At 60.9% G+C, this 20,372-nt stretch overlaps 1 protein-coding gene across 1 annotated transcript in view; it reads left to right on the forward strand.

Annotated features, from left to right (window-relative positions):
* The window catches only part of ADAMTS7 (ADAM metallopeptidase with thrombospondin type 1 motif 7), a gene marked incomplete at its 5' end in the record, with an annotated part of 51,368 nt that overhangs the window by 19,366 nt on the left and 11,630 nt on the right, over positions 1-20,372 (forward strand). Inside the window, 10 exons of the mRNA XM_080651577.1 lie at positions 168-317; positions 2,056-2,199; positions 9,900-10,044; positions 11,959-12,051; positions 13,354-13,499; positions 15,516-15,685; positions 15,933-16,069; positions 17,642-17,762; positions 19,219-19,460; positions 19,722-19,857. Coding sequence (XP_080507703.1) covers positions 168-317; positions 2,056-2,199; positions 9,900-10,044; positions 11,959-12,051; positions 13,354-13,499; positions 15,516-15,685; positions 15,933-16,069; positions 17,642-17,762; positions 19,219-19,460; positions 19,722-19,857 — 1,484 coding nt within the window. The remainder of the gene's footprint in view (positions 1-167; positions 318-2,055; positions 2,200-9,899; positions 10,045-11,958; positions 12,052-13,353; positions 13,500-15,515; positions 15,686-15,932; positions 16,070-17,641; positions 17,763-19,218; positions 19,461-19,721; positions 19,858-20,372) is intronic.

A 20,372-nucleotide genomic window follows, 5' to 3' on the forward strand; every position in this document is an offset into this window, starting at 1 on the left:
GAATCAAACCGAGACATCCCGGTTCCTAGGTCGATGCTCAACCCCTGAGCCACGCCGGCCGGGTGGGCATACTTCTAGCTCCTTCCCTGGGGCCCCTGCCTGGCTCGGGGCGGCCCGGCATGGGGCCAGGTCAGCCTGTAGGACACGTCTTGTCTCTGCCTGGGCAGGAAGGACCTGTGCACCTCCAAGGACCAGCCGTGTGAGACCTTGGGCCTGGCCCACGTGGGGGGCATATGCCAGCCCCACCTCAGCTGCAGCATCAACGAGGATACCGGCCTGCCCCTGGCCTTCACCGTGGCCCACGAGCTCGGGCACAGGTATACCCCACAGCCCCCACTGCCACCTCCAACCTGGGGACTCCCCGGGCAGCCTGGCCCACGGGCCTACGATTCCCAGGGAAGGGTGCCTGGGCCACACACGGTCCCTGCGTGTCCCCGTCCAAGCCCACAGCCAGGTTGTATCCCTGTGAAACAGGAGGGGGGCCCTCGGGGACCTCGGCCCGGCCTAGAGCAGGTCTTGTTTGAGGGGTTGGGACAGGCCAAACTTGCATTTTTTTTTTAAAATATTTTATTGATTTTTTACAGAGAGGAAGGGAGAGGGATAGAGAGTTAGAAACATCGATGAGAGAGGGACATCGATCAGCTGCCTCCTGCACACCTCCTACTGGGGATGTGCCCGCAACCAAGTTACGTGCCCTTGACCGGAATCGAACCTGGGACCTTTCAGTCCGCAGGCTGACGCTCTATCCACTGAGCCAAACCGGTTTTGGCGAGACTTGCATTTTTTAAAAAATTATTTTTGTTGATTTCAGAGAGGAAGGGAGAGGGGGAGAGAGAGAAAGAGAGAAACATCCAGGATGAGGGAGAATCACGGATCAGCGGCCTCCTGCACGCCCCCCCACTGGGGATTGAGCCCGCAACCCAGGCATGTGCCCGTGGCCGGAATCGAACCTGGGACCCTTCGGTCCACAGGCCGACGCTCTATCCACTGAGCCACACCGGTTTCTGCTATTTTAGTTTTTTATTTTGAAACTAGAGGCCCGATGCATGAAATGCGTGCACGAGTAGGCCTTCCTTCCCCCGGCTGCCGGCACCAGCTTCCCTCCGGCACCCGGGACCTGGGCTTCCTTTGCAGCCTCGGCTCCATCCGGAAGGTTGTCTGGAAGGACGTCCGGTCTAATGAGCATATTACGCTTTTATTATTATAGATCTATTTTTATTGATTTCAGAGAGGGAGGGAGAGGGAGATAGAACCATCTATATATATAAAAGCCTAATATGCTAAGTGTCCAACGGTGACCGTCCGACCAGTTGCTATGATGTGCAGTGACCACCAGGGGGCAGACGATCCCACCGGTAGGTTAGCTTGCTGTTGGGGTCCGGCCGATCAGGACTGGGTGAGACATGCCCTGGAGCCCTCCCGTGGCCCCTCCCCGGCCAGCTGGTCCCGATCGGCCCTGATGGGGACTGGGCGAGATGGCCCTGATCGACCACAATCAGGATTGGGCGAGAAGGGCTGGACACGCCCTGGAGCCCTCCCGCGGTCCCTCCCCGGCCCCGATCAGCCCCTATCGGGACTGGGTGAGACGGGCCGGACACACCCTGGAGGCAACCTCCCACGGTCCCTTCTCAGCCTCTAAAATATTTCTTCTAATGAATTTCCTTTCAATGTGCACGAATTCGTGCACCGGGCCTCTAGTCAATGATGAGAGGGAATCATGGATCGGCTGCCTCCTGCACGCCCCCTCCGGGGATCGAGCCCGCAATCTGGGCATGTGCCCTGAGTGATTTCAGAGAGGAAGGGAGAGGGAATCGAACTCTGACCTCCTGGTTCCTAGGTTGATGCTCAACCACGGAGCCCTGCCGGCCGGGGCTTACCCACTTTCTAGAGGCTCAGAGAGGGACAGTGACTTCCCTAAGACCGCACAGCCATTGGGGGGCCTGAGCCAGCCCTGGGACCGGGATCGGGCCCCCCGCGGGCCTCAGGGGAGGGAGGGCGGGGGTGGCCGGCGCCTGCCTCTCGCTCACCCCGCCCCCGGTGCTGTCCTCTCTGCAGCCTGGGCACCCTGCATGACGGAGTCGGCAACCAGTGCCACACGCAGGGGAAGCAGCTCTTCATCATGTCTCCGCAGCTGCTCTACCACTCCCTGCCCCTCAACTGGTCCCAGTGCAGCCGCGAGTACATCACCCGGTTCTTCGAGTAAGCACACCTTCCCACCCCTCCGCCCCCTGCTGGGGCAGCGCCCGGGACCCCAAGGACAGGAGACGGGGACAGTGGTACCGAGGTGCCAGGTGGAGGGACCCACAGGGGTGGTGCCCTCATAGTGTAACCTGACAACCAAGGGGTCTGGCCACCTGCCCCTCCCTGAGCTGATGGGGCAGAGACAGGGTGGCATCGTCTGTGAGCGCTGATTCCAATCCCGCCAGCAGCGTGGGTGGCAGCAGGTCACCCACAAGCATCTGCTCTGCCTCCCCCCACCCCCCTAGGCAGCTGCTTACACTGGGAAGAAGGACAGAGATGGCATGGGCAGTAGGCAAAGGGGTGCCAGATGGGCAGTGCACAGGCAATGCGGGCTGGGGGTTTGCAAAGGCCTGTGGGTATGCAATGGGCTGGGGGTTTGCAAAGGCCTGTTGGTATGCAAAGGGCTGGGGGTTTGTAAAGGCCTGTGGGTATGCAAAGGGCTGGGGGTTTGCAAAGGCCTGTGGGTATGCAAAGGGCTGGGGGTTTGCAAAGGCTGGGGGTTTGCAAAGGCCTGTGGGTATGCAAAGGACTGGGGGTTTGCAAAGGGCTGGGGGTTTGCAAAGGCCTGTGGGTATGCAAAGGCTGGGGGTTTGCAAAGGGCTGGGGTTTGCAAAGGCCTGTGGGTATGCAAAGGCCGGGGGTATGCAAAGGGCTGGGGGTTTGCAACGGCCAGGGGTTTGCAAAGGCCTGTGGGTTTGCAAAGGCTGGGGGTTTGCAAAGGCCTGTGGGTATGCAAAGGGCTGGGGGTTTGCAAAGGCCTGTGGGTATGCAAAGGGCTGGGGGTTTGCAAAGGCCTGTGGGTATGCAAAGGGCTGGGGGTTTGCAAAGGCCTGTGGGTATGCAAAGGCTGGGGGTTTGCAAAGGCCTGTGGGTATGCAAAGGGCTGGGGGTTTGCAAAGGCCTGTGGGTATGCAAAGGGCTGGGGGTTTGTAAAGGCCTGTGGGTATGCAAAGGCTGGGGGTTTGCAAAGGCCTGTGGGTATGCAAAGGGCTGGGGGTTTGCAACGGCCAGGGGTTTGCAAAGGCCTGTGGGTATGCAAAGGCTGGGGGTTTGCAAAGGCCTGTGGGTATGCAAAGGGCTGGGGGTTTGCAAAGGCCGGGGGTTTGCAAAGGCCTGTGGGTATGCAAAGAGCTTGGGGCTTGCAAAGGCCTGTGGGTATGCAAAGGACTGGGGATTTGCAAAGGGCTGGGGGTTTGCAAAGGCCTGTGGGTATGCAAAGGCTGGGGGTTTGCAAAGGGCTGGGGTTTGCAAATGCCTGTGGGTATGCAAAGGCTGGGGGTATGCAAAGGGCTGGGGGTTTGCAACGGCCAGGGGTTTGCAAAGGCCTGTGGGTTTGCAAAGGCTGGGGGTTTGCAAAGGCCTGTGGGTATGCAAAGCCTGGGGGTTTGCAAAGGCCTGTGGGTATGCAAAGGCCTGTGGGTGTGCAAAGGGCTGGCGTCCCTGGTTTCTGCAACAAGGTTGTTAAGTTTCCATGGTAACAGGCAGCTCCCAGGTGGGGACCATGGGCCGCACCTCCAGGTGAGCTCCCAGGTCCCATCAGGCTAGAAGGCTCCTTAATCGGAACAGCACAATCACGGTTAACCGAGCGTGATCCCGTGTCTTACAATTATAGCTCGTCCCCGATATTCTGGTTCTGCCCTTATCTCTCGTGCCCTTTGACCTCCGAGGGGCCAGCACCTTCTCTCATCTTTCTGAGGTCGTTATGCGGATTTTCGTTTTTCTTCTGCTCCCTGCAAAGCCTCTCTTTCCTTGGAGTTACGGTTGAAACTATCTCTTTGCTGTCGAAGGTTTTCTTTAATTTATTTTTATTGAGTTCAGAGAGGAAGGGAGAGGGAGAGAGAGATAGAAACAGCCTATCTAATAAAAGAGTAATATGCAAATTGACCGTCACTCCATCACACAATATGGCCACCCCCATGTGGTCAAAGATGGCTGCCCCCATGTGGACACAAGATGGATGGCAGGAGAGGGCAGTTGGGAGGGACCAGGCCTGCAGGGGAGGACTGTTGGGGGGGACCCAGGCCTGCAGGGGAGGGCATTTGAGGGGGACTCAGGCCTGCAGGGGAGGGCAGTTGGGGGGACCAGGCCTGCAGGGGAGGGCAGTTAGGGGTGACCAGGCTGGCAAGAGAGGGCAGTTAGGGTTGACCTAGCTAGCAGGGGAGGTCAGTTGGGGACAACCAGGCCTGCAGGGGAGAGCAGTTGGGGGGGGGACCAGGCCTGCAGGGGAGGGCAGTTAGGGGTGACCAGGTCTGTAGGGGAGGCCAGTTAGGGGCAAACAGGCTGGCAGGGGAGCAGTTAGGCATCAATCAGGCTGGCAGGGGAGTGGTTAGGGGGTGATCAGGCTGGCAGGCAAGTGAGTGGTTGGGAGCCAGCAGTCCCGGATTGTGAGAGGGCAGTTGGACATCCCTCAAGGGGTCCCAGATTAGAGAGGGCGCAGGCTGGGCTGAGGGACACACACCCCCGTGCACAAATTTCATGCACCGGGCCTCTAGGCTACCTAATAAAAGAGTAACATGCTAATTGATCGTACCTTTGCGACACCCACCAGCCAATCAGGAGTGAGTATGCAAATTAACCCAACAAAGATGGAAGGTTAATTTGCATATGCAGGCACCCACCGGTCGGGGGGCTGGGTGGGATGCAGGCTTCCACCCCACCCCCGGCCGCTCTGGCCTCTGAGCAGTGTGGGAAGGCGGAAAGCCGGCTCCGGCCGGAGCGAAGGCAGTGCCGGCAGCCTGGGAAAGGAAGGCCCGTTCTGGCACGAATCTTCGTGCATCGAGCCTCTAGTTAATAATGAGAGAATCGTGGATCGGCTGCCTCCTGCACGCCCCCTACTGGGCATGTGCCCTGTCCGGGAATGGAACCGTGACCACCTGGGTCCTAGGTCCATGCTCAGCCACGGAGCCACGCTGGCCGGGCCAGCGCTCCAGAATTTCGTGGCACCTTTCCTCTGCCACCGTTGCTCTTTGTTCTCGCCGATGAGGCCGCGTTTATTCCTTCGCCGCCGTGGTGGTGGGGTTCTGGAAGGCGGACCAGGTCAGTCTCTGCGTGGCCTGTTTTTCTTGACGTCCACTCCCTGTGGGGTTTGCCCAGGGACGTGGCCACGTCCAGGGTGGACTTGAGGGCGAGGGCTGTGGCTCTAGCAGCGAGGGGGGTGGGGCTGGAGGGAGAGAGGGAGTGGAAGCAGAGGAGACTCCTCAAATCGGATGGTTAAGACCCTGACTCTGGCCCTGACCGGTGTGGCTCAGTGGATAGAGTGTCGGCCTGTGGACGGAAGGGTCCCAGGTTCGATTCTGGTCAAGGGCATGTACTTTGGTTGCGGGCACATCCCCAGTAGGGGGCGTGCAGGAGGCAGCTGATGGATGTTTCTAACTCTCTATCCTTCTCCCTTCCTCTCTGTAAAAAAATCAATAAACTATATTAAAAAAAAAAAAAAAAAAAGAACCTGACTCTAGCCCTGGCTGGTGTTGCTCAGTGGATAGAGTGTCAGCCTGAGGACCGAAAAAGGGTCCCGGGTTCGATTCCGGTCAAGGGCATGTACCTCGGTTGCAGGCTCGATCCCCGGCCCCCCGTCGGGGTGTGTGCGCCAGGCAACCCACCAATGTCTCTCTCACATCGATGTTTCTCTCCCTCTCTCTGTGTCTCTCCCTCGTTTCCACTCTCTCCAGGAATAAATGTAAAAATATCCACGGGTGAGAATTCACGCACACACACGCACACACACGGTAAGAGAAACAGCAGGGTCCTGGGTCATGGAAGAGGAAGGAGGAGGAAGAAATAACACCTTCCCTGGACGCTGGCCCAGGCTCCTGCCCGCTCGGTCAGACAAGCCGCATTCCTTCCCCCCGAGGCCGGAACGCCGGGAGGATGAGGGGTGTGGGTCCGGGATTCACATGGGGACGCAGCGGGCACGCGCTGGACATGCTGGGACGCCGGACCCGCCACATGCTTAGCATTCAAGGCCGGGTCAGTGTTATCCCAGCCAAAGGTCAGGGCTGATAAGGGACGGAGTTAGGGAACGGGCCTGGCCCGGCATGGAGGCCAGAGCTGAACATCAGCACCAACGGTATGTGTCCCCCCCCACCCCCGCCAGATGGGGGCCAGAATGAGCTGGAGACTCCCGCCATGCCCCGGGGCGAGCTCCCAGCTGCCCCCACCCAGGGCACTGCCCAGCACCCTGGCTCCTGGACAGACGGACGGACAGACCAGCCTCTGTCTCCATCGGGGACAGGAATGCACCGGGGACTTGGCTCGGGGCCTGGCCGGGGGTGGGAGGAGAGGGTGACGGCTGGGCCACCAGGCCCCGAGACACGGGGGCCAGGAGAGGGGTGCTCACCTCCCCAGGGGCGGCCCAGCCCACCTCGCCATCCCGAGGGTCCGGCTGGGGCAACCCAAGGGCCAGGGAGAGGCGGGGGACGGTGGGGCCAGCCTGTCCCCACACCCCTGTGCCCTGCGTCTTTTATTTTATTTTTTAAAATATTTTTTTGCCGAAACCGGTTTGGCTCAGTGGATAGAGCGTCGGCCTGCGGACTGAAGGGTCCCGGGTTCGATTCCGGTCAAGGGCATGGACCTTGGTTGCGGGCACATCCCCAGTGGGGGGCGTGCAGGAGGCAGCTGATGGATGTTTCTCTCTCATCGATGTTTCTAACTCTCTCTCCCTCTCCCTTCCTCTCTGTAAAAAATCAATAAAATATATTAAAAAAAATAATAATAAAAATAAAAATCAATGGGAAAATATCCCCGGGTGAGGATTAAAACAAACAAACAAAAAAAAATTAAAGACTCCCGGGGCGTCCGGCGGAAGCGGGTGCTCTGGGTGCAGGATGTGGCGTGGCCAGGGGTAGGAGGACGGGATCGGGGAGGAGACGGCTCCTCACTCAGGCCCTCAGAGCCAGGGATCCTGCAGGGAGAGGCTGTCTGAGTGCGTGTCCCCTTTTTCAGTACATCCCCCACCCCCCTGACCGTGACCCCAAAACTGGTGTTGGCTGGGGGGGGGGAGGCACCAGGTGAGGGGGTGAGGTCTGTCCTCAGGGGGTGGGCAGCTCTGTACCCCCCTGGGGGTGGGAGCGGGCTGTCACTCGGAGCCAAGCCCTGTGTGCTCGGTCCCCACGTGGGGTCACCAGCCTGGCCATAATGGGAGCGAGAGGGGGACCCGGAGCAGGGCTGACTGACCGTCCTGGGCCTGCAGGGGGTGTGGGCCGTGTGAGGAGCCGGCCTGGCGCAGAGCCCATCGGAGGAAGGAAGGGCCGGCTGCCGGTGTGACTCCCCCCGCGTGGATGCTGCTATTTATACCTCTGGGGTGTGAGGTCACCCGGGCGGCCTTATCCTCTTGTGGATGAGTCTGGAGAGGGTGTGGGGTGGCCCGAGGCCACACGGCAACTGTAGCTGCTGGGCAGAGCGTGGCACTTCCTTATTTATTTACGAGAGGCCCGGTGCATGACATTCGTGCACTGGGTCGGGGGGGGGGGGGTGGCGGGGCATCCCTCAGCCCAGCCTGCACCCTCTCACAGTCCGGGGCCCCTGGGGGGGATGCGGGCCTCAGCCGGCAGTCGGACATCCCCTCCCGTGAGCCCAGCTTCTGGCTGAGCGGCGCTCCCCCTGTGGGAGCGCACTGACCACCAGGGGGCAGCTCCGGAGTTGAGTGTCTGCCCCCCTGGTGGTCAGTGTGCGTCATAGCGACCGGTCGTTCCGCTGTTCGGTCGATTTGCATATTAGCCTTTTATTATATAGGACTAGAGGCCCGGTGCACAAAATTCATGCACGGGAGTAGTGGGGAGGGTGTCCCTCAGCCCAGCCTGCACCCTCTCCAATCTGGGACCCCATGAGGGATGTCCGACTGCCCGTTTAGGCCCGATCCCACCGGGGGCCCACCGGGGATCGGGCCTAAACCGGCAGTCGGACATCCCTCTCACAATCCAGGACTGCTGGCTCCCAACTGCTCGCCTGCCTGCCTTCCTGATTGCCCCTAACCGCTTCTGCTTGCCCGCCTGATCACCCCTTAACCACTCCCCTGCCAGCCTGTTTGCCCCTAACTGCCCTCCCTTGCAGGCCTGGTCCCTCCCAACTGCCCTCCCCTGCTGGCCATCTTGTGTCCACATGGGGGCAGGATCTTTGACCACATGGGGCCAGCCATCTCGTGTGTTGGAGTGATGGTCAATCTGCATATTACTCTTTTATTAGATAGGATGTATGTATTTATTTATTATTTTTTAAATTCTCACCCGAGGATATTTTCCCATTGATTCTTAGAGAGAATGGAAGAGAGAGGGAGAGACAGGGAGAAACATCGATGTGAGAGAGACACATCAGTGGGTTGCCTCCTGAACGTGCCCTGACCAGGGCCCGGGCCGGGGAGGAGCCTATAACCGAGGTACATGCCCTTGACCGGAATCGAACCTGGGACCCTTTGGTCCGCAGTCCAACCCTCTATCCACTGAGCCACACCAACTAGGGCTTTTATTTTTTTCCTTTTTAAGTATATTTTTATTGATTTCAGAGAGGAAGGGAGAGAAAGATAGAAACATCCATGATGAGAGAGAATCATGGATCGGCTGCCTCCTGCATGCCCCCCCTGGGGATCGAGCCCACAACCTGGGCATGTGCCCTGGACCGGGAATCGAACCCGGGAACCTTCAGTCAACAGGCCCACCAATGCTCTATCCACTGAGCCGCACCGGCCAGGGCTGGAACTGGGGTGTCTGACGCTGCAGTCCGGACCTGGGCCTGCATGTGGCCCTGATTCTGGCGGTGGGTCCTGCGGGGCCTCCTCGGGGGCCCCCTCCCTCTCACCCTCATACAGGACGCACCTGTCAGGTTGTTAGGGCTCTGGCAGCCCAGGGCCAGGTCGGCGCTGCGTCCCAGCCGGGAAGCGGGCTGCGTGGGGCCTGGGAGCCGCCAGTGTGGGGCCAAGGCCCGTCCCGGGCCAGGCTGAGTCAGAGGGGTGGGGGAGCCGCCCCCCGCCCCCCTGCCCACATCTTAACAAAACAGAGGAGCCCCCAGGCCAGGCTGAGCCACCCGCACCCCAGCTGACATTCTGCCCCGGGGTGCGGGCCCAGTGAACCCCCAAAGCCCTGTCTCCCCTTCCCCGCCGCCCCCGCCAGGCTCCAGACTCCTGTTTGGGGTGCAGTGTTTGAGGCCGGGTTGGTGGTGGGATGGGGACAGCCGCCCCGAGAGCCGACACACAGGGGCACCAGCCGCCTCGTCACCCTCTGCCCCGGGCTCCCCCTGGCTCTCGGGGGGCCGCGTCCTTGCAAAGAGGCCTAGGTCTCCGCCCGCCTGGGCCACAGAGGCCTCGGGGGCCATCAGCTGTGATGGGAGCTCTGGGGGTCCCTCTATGCCCTGGGCAGGTGGAGTAGGGGGGGGGGGCCTGAGGGACTGGAGCAGGGCCACCTGGGGGCTTAGCTGTGCAGAGGTTTGGGGGGCGGGGAGGGCTGGATGGGGGGGTGAGAAGAGCATTGCAGAAGCCTGGTGCTGGGCAGGGGGGAGGGCGCGGAGGGGCGGAGGGCGTGAGTCGTGGGGCAGGGAGAGAGGCCCCGCAGGCAGAGGCATGCACGGCTGTCTGGCCCTCGTCTGTCCTGCCCTCGGGCCCCGCGAGGCCTCCCGGATGGCCCCCTCCGGCCGGCCATCCCCCTCACCCGCTCTCCGCCCCGTCTCCGCAGCCGCGGCTTCGGCACGTGCCTGGATGACCCGCCGGCCAGGGACGTCATTCCTCAGCCCTCCCTGCTGCCCGGGGTCCTGTATGACGTGAACCATCAGTGCCGCCTCCAGTACGGGGCTGGCTCCGTGTACTGCACCAACCTGGACGTAAGTGGGGGCGGGGGGGGGGTGGGCCGAGGGCTGGACTCACCCTCCTGGTGCGGGCGCCCTGGGGCCAGCCGGGCCGCACGGGAGGAGAGGTGAGGTCTCAGGTTAGGTGGGTGCCCCAGGTCCAGGGCTGAGTTCTGGGGGGACTGTGGGCAACGCTCCCCTCCACCCCCCCGCCCCCCTCCATCCCCCCACTGGGGAGCTGAGCCTAAGAGGTTATTGTTTTTTTATTTATTTTTTGTGAATCCTCTCCCCCGAGGATATTTCCCCATTGATTCTTAGGGAGAGTGGAACAGAGAGGGAGAGACAGAGAGAAACGTCGATGGGAGAGAGACACAGCGATGGGTTGCCTCCTGCACGTCCCCTGACCAGGGCCCGGGGTGGGGAGGAGCCTGCAACTGAGGTACGTGCCCTTGACCGCAATCGAACCTGGGACCCTTCAGTCCGCAGGCCGACGCTCTAGCCACTGAGCCAAACCGGCCAGGGCTTGTTATTTTGTGTGTGTGTGTTTTATTATTTTTTATTTTTTTATTTTTAAAAATATATTTTACTGATTTTTTACAGAGAGGAAGGGAGAGGGATAGAGAGTCAGAAACATCGATGAGAGAGAAACATCGATCAGCTGCCTCCTGCACACCTCCCACTGGGGATGTGCCCGCAACCAAGGTCCATGCCCTTGACCGGAATCGAACCTGGGACCCTTCAGTCCGCAGGCCGATGCTCTATCCCCTGAGCCACACCGGCTAGGGCAGCCGTGGGCAAACTGCGGCCCGCGGGCCGGATCCGGCCCGTTCGGCTATTCTATCCGGCCCGCGGACCCGAAAGAGCGGAGGGTTCTCTTGGTCTCCCCTCCGCTCCTTTACTTTGAATTTATATCAGTTCACACAAACACTCCATCCATGCTTTTGTTCCGGCCCTCCGGTCCAGTTTAAGAACCCATTGTGGCCCTCGAGTCAAAAAGTTTGCCCACCCCTGGGCTAGGGCAAATCTATTATATTTTTAAAAAATATATTTTATTGATTTTTTTACAGAGGAAGGGAAAGGGATAGAGAGTTAGAAACATCAATGAGAGAGAAACATCCATCAGCTGCCTCCTGGACACCCCCTACTGGGGATGTGCCCGCAACCAAGGTACATGCCCTTGACCGGAATCGAACCCGGGACCCTTCAGTCCGCAGGCTGACGCTCTATCCACTGAGCCACACCGGCCAGGACTTGTCATTGTGTGTGTGTGTGTGTGTGTGTGTCTGTGTGTTTTTGTTTTTAAATATATTTTTATTGATTTCAGAGAGGAAGGGAGAGGGAGAGAGAGAGAGAGAAACATCAACAATGAGAATCACTGATCAGCTGCCTCCTGCACGCCCCACACTGGGATCGAGCCATGACCTCTTGGTTCACAGGTCGATGCTCAACCCCTGAGCCACTCCGGCCGGGCTGAGTCTAAGAGGTTATTATATTTATTTTTTAACCCTCACCCGAGGGTATTTTCCCATTGGTTTTTAGAGAGAGTGGAAGAGAGAGGGAGAGAGAGACAGAGAAACATTAATGTGTGAGAGACACATCGATCGTGAACCTGAGAGGTTAAACAACATCTAAGCCACCGGGTCCCGGGGAAGGTCGCCTCAAGGTCGCCTGAAGGTCACCCGAAGGTCACCTGAAGGCATGTCACCCAGACCCCATGGCTTCTGCCGTGGGCGGGAGGAAGGCTGCTCCCAGCAGCAGAGCCGAGCCTCCGGGTCCCCCACAGCACCACGTGGCCCAGAGAAGGCAAAGGGGGCCCCTGAGGGTCCCATTGGCTTATCCCTGCCAGGTACAAGCCCCTGGAGGGGCCCTGGGGACTCATGGGGCAGGGCGGGGGGGGAGGGGCGCCCGGGGAGGGGGTCAGCTCGTGGTCCTCCCCACCCCCTCCGGCAGGACGCCTGCGGCATGCTCTGGTGCTCTGTGCTCCGCAGCTGTCAGACCAAGAAGGACCCCATTGTGGATGGCACGGCGTGCGGGGATCAAAAGGTAGGGGCGCCCCGCCCCGCTGTGACGTGGGAGGGAGGGAGGGAGGGAGGGAGGGAGGGGGAGGCCAGACCGCCTGCTGTGTCGGTGCTGGGAGGGGGGGGGGTGTCAGCCCTGGTCCACAGACCCCTGGCCCCCTCCTCCAGCCCCGCCCAGCCCAGCCTGGGTCTGCAGACGGGAGACACCCATGGGGGCTCCATGCAGTGACTCTCCCAGGCGCCTTCAGCTCGGAGTCAGCCGCGGGCTCTCTGTTGGATCGTCCGCTCCGCTCCCCTGTGGGGCCTGGAGGGGATCTCCCCCACTCCTTGGAGACTCCCCCACTTTTTTTTTTTTTTTAATATATTTTATTGATTTTTTACAGAGAGGAAGGAAGAGGGATAGAGAGTTAGAAACATCGATCAGCTGCCTCCTGCACACCTCCCACTGGGGATGTGCCCGCAACCAAGGTACATGCCCTTGACCGGAATCGAACCTGGGACCCTTCAGTCTGCAGGCCGACGCTCTATCCACTGAGCCAAACCAGTTTTGGCTTTTTCTTTTTTTAATATTGATTTCAGCCCTGGCCGGTGTGGCTCAGTGGATAGAGCGTCGGCCTGCGGACAGAAGGGTCGCGGGTTCGATTCCGGTCAAGGGCATGGACCTTGGTTGCAGGCACATCCCCAGTAGGGGGGTGTGCAGGAGGCAGCTGATGGATATTTCTCTCTCATCGATGTTTCTAACTCTCTCTCTCTCCCTTCCTCTCTGTAAAAATCAATAAAATATATTTTTTTAAAAATTGATTTTAGAGAGGAACAGAGAGAGAGAGAAAGAGAGAGAGAGAGAGAAACATCCATCAGCTGCCTCCTGCACACCCCCTACTGGGGATGTGCCCGCAACCAAGGTACATGCCCTTGACAGGAATCGAACCCGGGACCCTTCAGTCCTCAAGCCGACACTGTATCCACTGAGCCACACCGGTTAGGGCAATAAAATATATATTTTTAAAAAATTGATTTCAGAGAGGAAGGGAGAGAGAGAGAGAGAGAGAGAGAGAAACATCAGTGATGAGAGAGAATCACGGATCAGCTGCCTCCTGCACGCCCCACCCTGGGGATCCAGCCCCCAAGCCGGGCCTGTGCCCTGACCGGGAATCGAACCCTGACCTCCCGGTTCCTAGGTCGACGCTCCACCCCTGAGCCACGCCGGCCGGGCTGTATACTTCTCCTTCGCCCCTTTGCAGGCCTCCCCGCCCCCAGCTGTGCCTCACGAGGGGGAGCGTGACTGACGGGCCTGGGGCAGTGGCCTTGCCTCCCTGTGTCCCCGCAGTGGTGCCTGGGCGGGGCGTGCGTGTCGGTGGGCCTGCAGCCGCAGGTGGTGGACGGTGGCTGGTCGGGCTGGAACGCCTGGTCCGCCTGCTCGCGGAGCTGCGGTGCGGGCGTGCAGAGCTCGGAGAGGGAGTGCACGGAGCCTGCGTGAGTGCGGGGTCCCAGGCCTGGGGCTGGTGGGAGGGGGCGGGGTGGGGGGTGGGGGAGGTGGGCACCGAGCCATCAGTCTGTCAACGGAGGGAACCCGGCTCTGTCCCAGCCTCCGGCTGTCAGAAGTGTCCCCACCAACAGGGGCCAAAGCCAGAATTTCCAGCCAGTTTCCTCGGGTCTCTGGGAGGCGTGTCCCCACTGCTGACCCATTGCACAGAGGGGCACACTGAGGCCCGGAGACCGGAAGGACGCATCAGCCGGCTGGAGGGAGGCAGGAGAGGACAGTGGTCAAGCCCTTAGACCCTGGCCTTGACCACTGATGGGTCAGGAGTCAAGTCACCACCCACCCCGACCCCCCACCCCTGTGTGAGAGCCTGCTCACCCCTCCTCTGGACTCCCATTTCCACAGAGGCTGCATGATGGGGTCCCAACAGTGCCCGCCGCCCCCCCCCCGGGGGGAGGGACACTCTATGACCGGGGCCCATGACTGTCTCTCTCTGGGCCTCAGTTTCTCCATGAGTGAGCTGGAGATGCTGGGATGTGCGGGGTGAGGGGGGCCCTCCTCACTAGGCTTCTGGGGGTACCGGGGGGGGGCGTGGAGTTCAGAGCCAGTCTCACCCAAGGCCCCGTGTGTGGCAAGGACTGTGGCCCACACCCCTGCCTCACCCTGGCCCCCTGTCTGAGCAGGATTAGCAGCAGCTGCCCTGGCTCAGGGGGATGTGTGTGTGTGTGTGTGTGTGCGTGTGTGTATGTGTGTGTGTGTGCGTGTTCAGGGCGGGGCTTTCTCCTGACCTGTGTGAGTGAGTGTCCCATGGGAGGGTCACGCCTCTAGCATGTCCCAGCATCTCAACAGCCCCAACCCATTTTAAACTTTTTTAATAATATATATATTTTATTGATACTTTACAGAGAGGAAGGGAGAGGATAGAGAGTTAGAAACATCGATGAGAGAGAAACATCCATCAGCCGCCTCCTGCACACCCCCCACTGGGGATGTGCCCGCCACCAAGGTCCATGCCCTTGACCGGAATCGAACCTGGGACCCTTCCGTCCGCAGGCCGACGCTCTATCCACTGAGCCACACCGGTCAGGGCCATTTTAAACTTTTTAAAAAATATATTTTTTTTATTGATTTCAGAGAGGAAGGGAGAGGGAGAGAGAGAAACATCCATGATGAGAGAGAATCATGGACCGGCTGCCTCCTGTACGCCCCCTACTGGGGATCGAGCCTGCAACCCGGGCATGTGCCCTCATTGGGAATCGAACCTGGGACCCTTTAGTCCGCAGGCCGACGCTTAAGCACTGAGCCAAATCTGCTAGGGCCCCAACCCTAAAAAAATATATATTTTATTGATTTTTTACAGAGAGGAAGGGAGAGGGAGAGAGAGTTAGAAACGTCCATGAGAGAGAAACATCGATCAGCTGCCTCCTGCACGCCCCCCACTGGGATGTGCCCGCAACCAAGGTACATGCCCTTGATCGGAATCAAACCTGGGACCCTTCAGTCCGCAGGCTGATGCTCTATCCACTGAGCCACACCGGTTAGGGGCCCAACCCCATGTTATAGATGGGGAAGCCAGTCAGGGGTCCAACCCCATGTTATAGATGAGGAAGCCGGTCAGGGGTCCAACCCCATGTTATAGATGAGGAAGCCGGTCAGGGGTCCAACCCCATGTTATAGATGGGGAAGCCGGTCAGGGGTCCAACCCCATGTTATAGATGGGGAAGCCGGTCAGGGGTCCAACCCCATGTTATAGATGGGGAAGCCGGTCAGGGGTCCAACCCCATGTTATAGATGGGGAAGCCGGTCAGGGGTCCAACCCCATGGTATATATGGGGAAGCCGGTCAGGGGTCCAACCCCATGTTATAGATGAGGAAGCCGGCCCAGAGAGGGCAGGAGACTTGCCCAGGGTCACACAGCAGCAGTGGGCGGCAGGGGTCTGGGGTGCAATTGTGGGGTGCAGTGGGCACTCTCTGTGCAGGCGCTGAGCCCCCACTCGGCTCACCCACAGGCCCAAGAACAGGGGCAAGTTCTGCGTGGGCGAGCGGAAGCGCGTGCGCCTCTGCAACGTGCAGGGCTGCGCCCCGGGCAGCCCCTCCTACCGCGCCGTCCAGTGCAGCCAGTTCGACTCCACGCTCTACAAGGGCCGGCTGTACAAGTGGGTGCCCCAGCCGACTGACCGTGAGTCCCGCAGCTCCCCGAGCCGCGCCCTGGGCTCCCCCTCCCGCCCCCCCCCCCCCCCGGCCAGTGGGGCGCTCCCCGAGCCCCATCGGATGGCAGGATGGCAGCCTGTCGGTGCTGCTCGGGGCCCCCCACTTCCTCCCTCCCCCCCTGCGCCCGCCTGTGCGGGTGGTGAAGGGGGTCTTCCTGGGGGACCCCAGGACGCCTGCCCTGTGGTCCCTCACGGCTCCCGCACTTGTGCCCCCAGTGGCCCCCTGCGAGCTGCACTGCAAGCCGGCCGGCGAGTCCTTCAGCGACAGGTTTCGGGACGCCGTGCTGGATGGCACCCCCTGCTACGAGGGCCGCCTGGGCAACCGGGACGTCTGCATCAATGGCATCTGCCAGGTGCGCCCGGAGGGTCTCCCTCACTGCCCCGCCCCCTGGGAGGAGCCACTGCAGGCCCCGCCCCCTGGGAGGGTCTCCCTCACCGCCCCGCCCCCTGGGAGGAGCCACTGTAGGCCCCGCCCCCGGGAGGGTCTCCCTCACTGCCCCGCCCCCTGGGAGGAGCTCCACTGTAGGCCCCGCCCCCTGGGAGGAGCGTCATAGTAGGCCCCGCCCTCTGGGAGGAGCTCCCTCACCTGCCCTGCTCCCTAGGAGGGTCTTTACTGTAGGCCCCGCCCCTGGGAGGGTCCCCAGTGTAGGCCACGCCCCTAGGAGGGTCTCCACTGTAGGCCCCGCCCCTAGGAGGGTCCCCACCATAGGCCCCCACCCCCTAGGAGGGTCTTTACTGTAAACTGAGCCCCATGGGAGGGTCTCCCACCATAGCCCCGCCCCTGTGAGGGTCACTATAGGCCCTGCCCCTGTGAGGGTCTTTACTATAGGCCCCGCCCCTGGGAGGTGCCCACCATAGGCCCCGCCCCCGGGCGGGCCTCCTTTACCGGCCATGCCCACTGGGTGGGTCTCTGCCACCTGCCCCGCCCACAGCAGCCTCTGAGCTGCTCTCCAAGCTGCGCTTTCGGTTTCCGGTTCTGCCCTGACACCGCTGGGTGCAGCCCCCCTCAAACCCTCCACCCCGTCACCTCTCAGCAAAGCCCCCCACTCCTCCTGACTGACACCCTCACCCCCTCTGCTTCCGTCTCTCGGCCCCCTCGCCCCCCTCGGGCTTCTCCCGCAGGTTTGCACCTCTTTGGGGCCCAGCCCCCCCGCCCCCCTCCCCGCTGCCAGGAACCAACAGGGCCTCCACCTCCTTCTGGTTGACCCCGGGCCGGCCGCGGTTTCCCGCGCCATAGAAAGGGGACCGGATCCACTACGTCACCAGGTTAAATGAGGTCCTTGAGGAGGTCACCCCTGGAGCAGGGCGCGGAGCCTGGCGGAGTGAGGGAGCCTCGCCACTTGGGGGGCAACACTTTCAGCCTCACCCCGGGTCCGCGTCCCAGCCTCTGTCTTTTTTTTTTTTTTAATATATTTTATGGATTTCTTACAGAGAGGAAGGGAGAGGGGGAGAGAGTTAGAAACATCGATGAGAGAGAAACATCAATCAGCTGCCTCCTGCACACCCCCCACTGGGGATGTGCCCGCAACCAAGGTACATGCCCCTGACCGGAATCGAACCCGGGACCTTTCAGTCCACAGGCCGACGCTCTATCCACTGAGCCACACCAGCTAGGGCCCAGCCTCTGTCTTGCTGCTGCTTCTGAGGCCTGGGCACCAGGCGGAGAGCAGCAGGGGGTGCGAACCCCAGGGCCCGTGACCCCGATTCCTGTCCACACGGATCACCCACGGAGGGCCAGCCCCCCTGCCCCCCTGTCCCTCTCCCACTCCCTGCCCCAGCTCTCATCTCCTGCGGCCTCACAGCACGGATCCATCTACCTCCCCGGTTCACGTCGGAGGAAATCAGGGCTTGGGGGACGGGGGACAGAGCGGTTCGCCTTGGGGTCTCCGCCTCCAGCCCCGGGGCCTGCCCTCTGTGTCTTGCAGAATGTGGGCTGTGACTTTCGGATCGACTCGGGCGCCGTCGAGGACCGCTGTGGCGTGTGCGGGGGCAACGGCTCTACGTGCCACACCGTGAGCTGGGTCTTCCAGGAAAATGGGCCCTACGGTATGGCCGGGACCCCCTGGGGTGGGATCCCGGGCCGTCCTTGTCTCCCCTTGCCCCCCCTCCCCACCGTCTCCCCCTGGCTGTGTGCTTGGTCCAGGATCCAAGCAGATGAGACACTCGGCCCAGACACAGTGACCCGTCCCCACAGGGCGTCCTCCGGCCTCTGGGAGCCCAGGGCTCAGGCTCACACGGGGAGCTCTCAGCCCTTTCTGGGGGTTCCTGCCTTGTCAGGAAGCTTCAGAGACGCCCCAGCCCCACTCCCTCGGCTCCAAGTGTCTGCAGACATTCAGTGTTGACCGTGTACCCCGGTGAGGTACAGGGGGACGTGGCCGTTAAGGGCTCACCGTCTGATAGGGTAACGGGCCCTTTTAGCTTTCACCGATGCAGCGGAGGGAGGCCCAGAGGGCTGGGAGAGCACAGAGGAAGAAAAGTCTCCGGCCTGGGGGAAATCAGGGAGGGCTTCCTGGAGGAGGCGGCAGGGGAGCGGCATCAGAAAAAAAAAAGAGAGAGACTCAGGTGGAGCTTGTGCCCCCCCCACACACAGCGTGGCGGAAGGAAGGCCTCCGGTGGGGGCCGGCGAGGGAGGCAGGGTTAGCTCGCATCCCAGAGAAGCTGCCTCGCATGGCCGTCACCCCTCGGACCCCACGGCCTGATGGATGCACAGCCCCACGGAGCCCTTCCCCCTTGCTTCACCGTTCGGTGCCCTGGCATCCCCACCTCCTGAGACAGGGGGACCACAGCCCAGGGTTGTGACCCGTGCACAGTGCTCAGAGCAGTCCCAGGCACGGGATGGACGCCAGGACACGGGAGGACAAACGCCCGTGCGGAGGGAGGAGGGTGTCCCTGGGACCTCGTGTTGTTTGCTTATTTATTTACTAGTGGCCCGGTGCACGAAATCGTGCACGGTAGGGTCCCTAGGCCTGGCCGGTGATCAGGGCGATCAGGAGGAAGTGGGGGGGCCCGCTGGCACCTGCCTTGGCCGGCCTGGGGCCTGCGGGCTGGGGGCAGCTCCTGTGTTGAGCGTCTGCCCCCTGGTGGTCAGTGCGCATCATAGTGACTGGTCATTCCCCTGTTTGGTCGATTTGCATATTAGGCTTTTATTACATAGGATTTTAAACTTTTACTTTTCAAATATATTTTGTATTGCTTTCAGAGAGGAAGGGAGAGAGAGTGAGAGAGAGAAGCATCCATGACGAGAGAGAATCATGGACCGGCTGCCTCCTGCACGCTCCACAGTGGGGATCGAGCCCACCACCCGGGCATGCGTGCATGCATGTGCCCTGACGGGGAATCGAACCGTGACCTCCTGGTTCCTAGGTCAACGCTCAGCCCTTGAGCCACGCCGGCCGGGCATAAAGCTCCGAATCTTAAGCCAATGGTGGGGCCAGCGGGAAGAGAGGAGAGGGAGGAGGTGGGGGCAGCCAAGGACTCACCTCGGCACCACCCTGACCACCAGGGTACGTGGACGTGGGGCAGATCCCGGCCGGCGCCCGTGAAATCCTCATCAAGGAGGTGGCCGCGTCCGCCAACTTCCTGGCCCTTCGGGGCGACCCGGATAGGTACTACCTCAACGGGGGCTGGAGCATCCAATACCATGGCGACTACGCCATAGCGGGCACCGTTTTCACCTACGAGCGCGAGGGCGAATTGGAGAAGCTCACGTCCCCGGGCCCCACCAATGAGTCTATCTGGATCCAGGTGCCTGCCCCCGCCCCCACCCCCCCCACTGGCCACACCTCGTCCCTCCACCCCTGGCCAGGTTGGGAAATAAAGGCTGAGACCAAGGGACCCCGGGGGCAGTCACAGAACCTGGCTCTGGCCTGGCTGTCCTATGGGAAGTGTGAAGGGGGGGGGGGGGCTGCCTCAGTTTCCCCATCTCTAAAGTGGCCCTGGGTTCGAGGGGGTAGTTGGGTGGGCGGAGAGGATGCTGGGAGCTCACGGGCCCCATCCGCCCCCCAGATGCTGTTCTATGAGAAAAACCCCGGGTTGTACTACGAGTACACCATCCACCAGGAAGCCATCCCTCCAGGCGTGGCGTCTGAGTTCTCCTGGGCCTACGGGGCCTGGACCGAGTGCCCGGTCACCTGCGGCAGAGGTGAGGGGCGGGGGGCGGGGCGGGCGGGGGGCTTGTCCCTGGGCAGGGATGCCGCTGGCTTCGGCCTCGGTCCAGCTCATTGAGCCTGGCCTTTTGCTGCTCTGAGCCTCACTCTTCCCATCTGTAAAATGGGCCCATCTCATCAGTTCCCTGGGACTTGCACGCTAGCGGCAGCGGCGGCCGGCCACCCCGTGGGCCTCTGGCTACGTGCACATGTCATCCTCAGAGGTGGCTGTTATTTTTTTTATTTTTATTTTTAAATATATTTCTTTTTTTTTTTTTAAATGAACTTTTTTTTTTTTTTAAATATATTTTATTGATTTTTTACAGAGAGGAAGGGAGAGGGATAGAGAGCTAGAAACATCGATGAGAGAGAAACATCGATCAGCTGCCTCCTGCACACTCCCCACTGGGGATGTGCCTGCAACCAAGGTACATGCCCTTGACCGGAATCGAACCCGGGACCCTTGAGTCCGCAGGCCGACGCTCTATCCACTGAGCCAAACTGGTTTCGG

The sequence above is a fragment of the Plecotus auritus genome, assembly GCF_963455305.1.
Source record: "Plecotus auritus genome assembly, chromosome: 15".
In the NCBI taxonomy this organism is placed as follows: Eukaryota; Metazoa; Chordata; class Mammalia; order Chiroptera; family Vespertilionidae; genus Plecotus; species Plecotus auritus.